The 8,498-nt window shown below is 33.7% G+C and overlaps 1 protein-coding gene across 1 annotated transcript; it reads left to right on the forward strand.

Moving 5' to 3' along the window:
* Positions 1-153: 153 nt before the first annotated feature.
* On the forward strand, positions 154-6,168 carry si:ch211-102c2.4 (uncharacterized protein LOC568178 homolog). Its single transcript, XM_017451203.3, has 5 exons — positions 154-295; positions 1,755-2,054; positions 5,075-5,164; positions 5,284-5,297; positions 5,883-6,168. The coding sequence occupies exons 1-5, from the start codon at positions 256-258 to the stop codon at positions 5,886-5,888; spliced, it is 450 nt and encodes a 149-aa protein (XP_017306692.1). The 5' UTR covers positions 154-255; the 3' UTR covers positions 5,889-6,168.
* The last annotated feature ends 2,330 nt before the right edge of the window (positions 6,169-8,498 follow it).

The following is an 8,498-nucleotide window of genomic DNA, read 5'->3' on the forward strand; positions in this document are numbered from 1 at the left end:
TGATACACTCTTGTCCTATTGATCAGACTAAAATGAGTAAACATGTCTAAGTTCCTTAATTCACACTTGCTAAGAGATCATTTTGCTCTGCGTTAAAACTCTGCAGCAGGTCATCTATAAAGATAATGCGAAAGAAGGAAGAAAGGGTGCAGGCTTTGAGGCTTTGGCTACTTCCTGTCATGTTCATTTCCTAATCGCTCTCAGCCAAGAACAGAACGTTACCGTTTAGTGTTTGGGTTTCATTCGGTGAGGAAAATGTTCCTGTTAACATCCACGCTGCTACTCGTCTCTGCAGGTAAGAGAATCTGTATTACAGTATGTTCTGCTGTGAAGATCTGAAAGTCTGATGTAAATATTACATAAATAATGAATGGAACATTAAAAAAATAATAGTAATAAAAATTAAGTACAGAATTTCTAAGTCATTAGTATGGAAGATTTCGTGAGACAAAAATAAAACGCGTGTCAATTAAAGGATTTTTTAAAAGCGTACATGATATAAGCAGGAATGGAGGCTGTAGAGGGTTTTCGAGAGTCTATTTCATGCTCAAGCTGGCTGTAATGTTTTATATGTTTAAATAAACCTCGATTCTTAACGCAAAACATGTCTGTATTTTAAAAATGCTTACGACAGAGATTAAAATGATCAGAATGTTTGATTAGTACATGGTCAGGGCTTAAAGTATTCTGGATGGCTGCTTGCATTCATGGTAAGGAAGTGGAAATTAATTATAGCCATAACATGTGTGGGGAGGACTGGGGTGTGTGTGTGTGTGTGTATGTGTGTGTATGTGTGTGTGTGTGTGTGTGTTAAAATCTAAATTACCTTAAAAAAAATGAATCTGTCAGCATTTTACATTCTTCAAGCCAAAAATCAGACTTTAATTGAAACCATTGCAGCTGTTTTTGGAAGAAGAAGAAAAATATATATTATATATACACACAGGCGTCCTTGTGTGATTATCTGTTTAATATATTTAAATTGAGATATTTGGCGAAACATAACTTACAACTTACAAACTTGAGCAGCCAATTTGTGGCTTTTAAAAAAAGAAAGAAAAAAAGAAAAAGAATTGACTATAACTTCTGTATTTGCCAATGTTCTCACAAACTGAGTAATCAGCATTTATATCAGACATGCGTTCAGCGTGATTAGACTAATCTGAAAATTTAATTGCAATCAAATATTTGATCAAAAAAGTTGATGATGAAAGCTCAGTATAATCTTTATTTTAAAAAAAATAAATAAATAAAACAGATGCTGGGACCTGGAAAGTAAAAGTGTATGAAAAGGAAGGGGGGAACAAAGTAAAGTCAATTGGAAGGGAATTTAGGAGGATAGGAAAAGGAAAAAGGAAGGACGAGAAAAGGGTCTGAGGAAGTAAAATGGGAAAAGAAATGCACTGGGGAGGAATTAAAGTAACTAAAGTTAAAAGGAAAAAGAGTGTAAAAGAGAAATGGGCAAGGCAAAAAAAAAAAAAAAAAAAGGAGAGAGCCCGAAGGAATGGGAAAGAAAGGGAAGGAAAAGAAATGGGAACGGAAATGGAAGAAAAGAAAGAGGGGGGAACAACAAGAGAGAAAAAGGAAAAGATTATGATTAGTAGAGGTCAAAGGAAAAGGAGGATAGAGATTCCTCATTGTATCTCAGTAATTAAAACGAATAACTCGCCACAACCATACCGACAGAAGCCCAGAACATCTCGAGGCATCTCTCTCTGTGCCGTGACACTCTGAAACCGCGTTCTTCTCCGCAGTCGTGTACGTATGTCATGCCGAGCAGATGCTGAAATGTCCCTACGACTCCAAGTTTTCTCCTCAAAAATACCCGGAGAGAGTTTGGTGTAAAAAGGAGGCAAACAATCAGAGCTGCTGCAGAGGGTTCACCTTCACGTCCGGGGAGAAGGAGCTGGACGGCGGGCGTCTGAGCGTGCAGGACGACGGCAAGGCCTTCACCGTGTCTGTGAGGAGCCTGTCTCAGGGGGACGGAGTTTACTGGTGCGGCCTCAAGAACGGCTCCGGCATCATCGTCAAACTGGCCGAGGGAGAGATCCACAGTGAGTGTGCTCAGAGTCGCTGCTTTCGTTTATCATCCCGTTAGTCATTATACTGTCACTGCAGCAGACCGAGAAGTACGTTTAAACAACAGCGAAAAAGGAATTCAGTTTCAATCCTACACGATTATTAAAGGCGTAAATAAATATAGAGAAACTCTTACTTGTAGCTGAAAAGAATTTCTTTTTTTTTAAAAGAAGGTAATAAAGTAAATAAAAGTTCCAAAGTTATATTCATTACAACTTCAACCATCAGGTATTTCAGATTTTTTTTTTTTGTTTGTTTGTTTGTTTGTTTAAAATACATCATGATAAAAGTACACATTTTATTTTATTTTTATAGTGTTTTATAGCAAAAAAAAAAAACAAAGAAAAAACTTTCAAAAGATTAAAACTACTCGGTATTCAGTGGTTCAATTTATATATAGAACATTATTAAATTCATAAATATGCATAAAACTGTACTTCACTATTGTCTCAAACGGAAAAAAAAACATATTAAACAATACATTTTTGAAAAAAAAGCTCATGCAATAAATTCAAGATTTAAAGATGCAGAATTAACAATATTCATCCAACATCAAATATTAAATAAAATGCACAATAAGAGTACAAATGTATCTATGATTATATTATATTATATTATATTACATTATATTATATTAAAAGAAAAGGTCTAATCAAAAAGTTAATACAGTAAATAAAGGTTATAATGTGAATTAGAATTACTAATTAATCAATCATTAATAAATATACAATTAATTATATATTTTATATTTATTGATAATTAATAAAAAAAATATATACAAATATTTTATATTTATTAATGATTAATAAATATAAAATATTAAATTGTATATATTTTTAAATCACTCATAAATATCAAATTAATTTTTTTAAAATGTTATAGTTCTGACATAAAAAATTTTAATTAAACAAACCACATTACAAATGATGATTATGATTAAATGTATTTTCTTTTATTTTGAAAACCCTTGTCTTCTTGACCCCAGATGTAATGTAGGTCCTGATTTCTTCCTCTTCATAAAGCAGTCACTGTTGTTTTTAAAATTCCTGCAGCACATTTCCAACTGTTTCAACCCCGGTATTAAACATAAACAACTATATTACTACATCAATTGCGTGCTGTGATAATGTCCTAAAGTGAAGCCCAAGTCATTTAAAAAAAAAAAAAAAAAAAAAAAAGTAGGCTTTAAATCAGATGGTTTGATTTGATTCTGTACCGAGACATTTTTGATCAAGTGAAAGATTTTGTGATTAAAAGGGAATTAAAACTGTGGCACTGAAGGCACTGAAAATCATTGACACTTTGGTGTCAATAAAAAAAATATTTTTTTTATTTTTTTAAACAAGAAGATGAAGTGATTGAAGTTGTTCTAAAAAAAAAAAAAAAGAAAGAAAGAAAGAAAAGCTGTTTAGAGACGAAAGCGAAAGACAGAAGGCCGTAAGTGGAGGGACGTGTTGTAAAAGACAGTACAGTACCAGTGTGAAGTGCATTTCTCTCATTTTCACCTGAAAGCCCGATATCGACCCTGTGAACAGTGAAGACAGTGGATTGAGGTTAGAAAGTGTTTTTACACTGTTGCAAATGTTCTCCTAACGCTGTTCATGTCATGTGAGATAACAAGCTACACCGGAGATACCCAGAAAAGCGGATCACCTTTTAAATACCTCAATAATCCTCCATCAGATCAGCAGATTGTGTGACATGTGGCTTTTCTTCACTATATGTAGAATGTTTATCATCAAGCAGAAGCATGTAATTAGGTGCAATGAAGTGTTACGGTATGACTGCTGTAATATAAATTCAATTTTACTCCAATTTTAACAAAAAAGTTCAGTCAAAGATGTTACAGTTGAAAAAAGGTCAAAATAAATAAACAAATGACTGACTTTTTTAAATACTAATACTAGGTTATAGTAAAACCTGGTCATGCCTTTTTATATAATAATAATAATAATAATAATAATAATAATAATAATAAAAAAATGACTAAATTATTTTATAAATACTAATTTGGGAATTCTTTGCCAACTTAACTTTTATTAATATTTATAAATATTGATTTTTAGACTATAGTGAAAACTGTTCATACTTTTAAATAAAAGGTTGATTTTTGAAGGTAGTTTTTAAATACTAATTTGTAGGCTTTGCTGAAAACCTTTCGCACTTTAAAAAAAAAAAAAAAACACAGATTTGACGTTTACTACGGAAAAAATAAACAACTAAATGCCATTCGAATTTATAGACCATAGCGAAAACCCCTGCTGCTGATTTTTTTTTTTTTAAAGGATGTTTTTTTTTTTCACAATTAATGAATAAATTACTAATAAAATTGGATAAATAAAGACAGAAATAATAGAATAAATTGAACAAGGAAAGAAAGAAATAATAGCATTTTTTAAATGCAATTTGTAAGCTATAGTGAAAACTGTCTTTAAATATATATATATATATATATATATATATATATATATATATAATAAAAAATTAATAAATATTATAAATAATAATACATAAAAAGTAATAATAAATGACTATTTTTTAACAAAAAAAATACTAATTTGTACACTATCAAAATCTGTTGAATTTTACTTAAATAAACAAACAAATAAAGTCATTCTAATTTGTAAGCTATAGTGAAAATAATCTCTTTTTTTTGTTGCTTTTTTTTGTTACAAAGATGATTTTTAACACACTAGTTTGGAAGCTCTAGTGTAATGGTGTTGGGAGAACGTGAGGACCTCCAAGTAAAGTAAAAATAATCCAAAAAATAATTAAAAACAGATTTCCCCGTTTATAGAACTACAGAAGTATCATTTTCTCTTATTTTCAAACCTTCAAGCTGTTTTTAAAGACCTTGCAGCTCATATTTAAGGGGCACGTTGAAGGTCAGAGAAGAGATTTAGCAAGATTTCCAGAAGGTCTGACTGAGTTTGGTAGGAACTCTGTTTTCTGAACACATGGTGGATGATTTTTTTTCTTTTAAATTCTGCCACAGATCCGCTGAACTTGGCCTGGAGCATCATTCGCTGGCTGCTCTTCGTCCTGCTCCTTCTGGCTGTGATTTCAACTCATATGTGCTACAACAGTGAGTGTCACAATGTTTAACAGGAACCGCGCTCTTATTATTTTAGCTATGACTCATAAACATGACGCCGGTCTGTGTTCTGTAACGCTCTTATAATCTTACTTCCCTTTCCTTTGCAGGCAAAAAGGCAAAGGTAAATGACGTCTCCTGCCATCTACGTCTTCGCAAGTACACCTTCGCATATACGTGCCGTTCTAGTCGTGCAGTATATACGATATATCTGAAATAACGTCACCCAGAATTGTATCACAAGTCACGAAAGTGAAAAACGTTTGTGTGCAAAAGTTTTTGCACCCCACGCCAATAGCATGTTTTCCCCCCTGCAAATATTACCGCAGTTGCTTGATGAAAATGGAAACGAATAGCATGTGTAAAAGTTTATCAATTGTAAAGTCTCTTTTAGAATTGAATTAAGCTAAGTGTTAACTGACTCGTTTAGGGTTAGGTCAAGTACTGTCGTTAAAGAACAATAAATCGTTATGTCATTACCTCTTAAAACCTAGTGCTAACACTCAACAAGCTCCTCTTATTATTATTATTATTATTATTATTATTATTTTCACTTCAAAAATCAACTAAATACAGTGCCCATATCTTTGCATACTTTGTGCAGTACATGTAGGATTATTGTAAACATAATTTGTGTGTGTGTGTGTGTGTGTCATAAATTGAGAGGTTTAATCAAATCTGTAACTGCATAACTGTTATCTTGTTTCAGGATTGAGGCGTACGGTCTGAAAATATCCAGATGGAAAAGATTGAACGCTGTTACGAAGAATTATCTAATATATTAATACTAAACTTATAGTTTGTGCATAAAGCTTAAAAATGTGTGTGTGTGTGTGTGTGTGTAAGAGATTGTATCTCAGCTTATATCTAAACCTTTGTTAACCCTGCAGTTACAAGAAGTGTAATATTAATATATAAAAATGAAATGTGTGCATATATATATATATATATATATATATATATATATATATATATATATATATATATATATATATATATATATATATATATATATATATATATATATATATATATATATAAATAATATAAATATAATATATTGGTTATTAAAATATATCGGAACAGCAAGGCCCATTATTTTGTTTTTGTTATACACTGAATCCATTTGGGTTTGAAATCAAAAGATGAATATAAGATGATTAGATCAGAATTTCAGCGTTTATTTCCTGGTATTTACATCTAGATGTTGTTTTAAACAACTCAGAACATGGTTGAACATAGGTGTGCAAAAGTAATGGAACCGATAGTCTTAAAGTAAAGAACACTTCATGTTTGTATGCATGCCGTTGCTTGTAAAAACCGCATCCAGCCTGCGACTCATTGACGAAACCAAGCGGTTGCATTTTTCTTTTGTGACGCTTTTCCAGACTTTTACCTCGGGTCTTTCAGTTGGTTTTGTTTTGGGGGGTTTCTCCCTTCAGTCTCCTCTTCAGGAGGTGAAATGCTGATGAACTGAGTTAAGGTCTGGTGATTGACCTCGCCAGTCTAAAACCTTCCACTTTTCCCCCCCGATGAAGTCCTTTGTTGAGTTGGTAGAGTGTTTTGGGTCAGGGTCTTGCTGCACGAGGCATTTCTCTGTAAATTGGCATCAAAATATTCCTGTAAACTCCTGAATTCATTCCGCTGCTACCTGTTCCAGAAGCAGCCCTGCAAGCCCAAGCTTGACTGGCCTTTCCATCCGTTTGGTAGAGGTTAATCTTGGTTGCAGAACTTTTTCTCTCTCATCTCTGTATTTCTTTGCAAATTCTAATCTGGCTTTCTGAGCGGTTTGCATCTTGTGGTATGACCTCTATATTTCTGCTCACGAAGTCTTCTTCAAAGGGTGGATTGTGATACCTCTAGGGGTTGTTGGTGGTGTCACGGACTGCGGTTTTGGGGTTTTTCCTTCACAGCGCTCACAATGTTTCTATCATCAACTGGTGCTGCTTTCCTTGGCGGACCTGTTCCGTGCCTGGTTATCGTAAACCAGCGGTTTCGTTCTTTATCGGGACAGTCCAAATTGTTGTACTGGCTATGCCTAATGCGTGTGCGATCACCCCGATAGATTTTCTCCACTTCAAAATGGCTTGCTTTTTCCCGCCATAGACAGCTCTCTGATCTTCATGTTGGTTTATCCTTTTTAACCACAAATGCAGTCTTCACAGGCAAAACCCAGGGCTCAAACCAAGACTAGACATTCAGAGATATTAATTCTTCATACAATCAATTTAACAGGGCACACCTGGGCAGCAAGAAACACTTAGCGGTCAATTTTTGATCACTTGAACAAAATGCATGGGTTCAAACACAAGGTGCCGTGGTCTAAGTTGTTTAACACGTCTAGATGTAAATATGAGGAAATGAAAGCTGAAATTCTGATCTGTCGTCTCATATTCATCTTTTGATCTCAAACAAACTGAGTGTGTGTATATATATGTCTATGTATATATATATGTGTGTGTATATATATATATGTGTGTATATATATATATATGTGTGTATATATATATATATATATATATATATATATATATATATATATATATATATATATATATATATATATATATATATATATATATATATATATATATATATAATGTGTGTGTGTGTATTTTATATATCTGTACAAAAAAAAAAAGCAAGGGACAGTTCTGTAGGCGGAAATGGCTTGTTGATAAGAGAGGTCAGAAGAAAATAGCCAGACTGGTTTGAGCCAGCTGGAAGTCTAACTCAAATAATCTTCTGAGATCCTTTTCTCCTCACTACAACTGTACAGAGCGCTCGAGGCTGATGGGCCGCACCAGCAGAAGACATGTCAGCCAAGAACAGAAAACTGTGCAGCTGAAGATCTGGAAAAAAGAGATGTTCTTCAACTGTCCAGATTGGGCGAGTCTGTGCCCACTGTAGAGTTCCTGTTCATGGCTGACAGGAAGAGAATCCGATGTATAGTTCTGCCTCAAGGGTTTACGTAATGCGTGTTCCGAAATGCTTTTAATGTGGTTATACGGTAGCCTTCCCGGTCATTCTCTCACAGTATAATCACACACACACACACACTCATGCATTCTCTCACCTCTCTCACACACACTCATTCTCACTCTCTCTCTCTCTCTCTCACCCGCACACACACACACACACATTCATTCATTCATTCTCACTCGCGCGTATTAATAAAGTAGAAATGTTCCTGTCTCGAATGCCGAGTGACACTCTCTTGTAAAAACCACCTCTCAAATCTGATCTAAAATCTAATCACGCTCTGCTTTTCCTCCTCTTAAAATGTGCAATCTGCTTTTGAGTAAACATGACTGGTACTAATGGA

The sequence above is a fragment of the Ictalurus punctatus genome, chromosome 22, assembly GCF_001660625.3.
Source record: "Ictalurus punctatus breed USDA103 chromosome 22, Coco_2.0, whole genome shotgun sequence".
Lineage (NCBI taxonomy): Eukaryota > Metazoa > Chordata > Actinopteri > Siluriformes > Ictaluridae > Ictalurus > Ictalurus punctatus.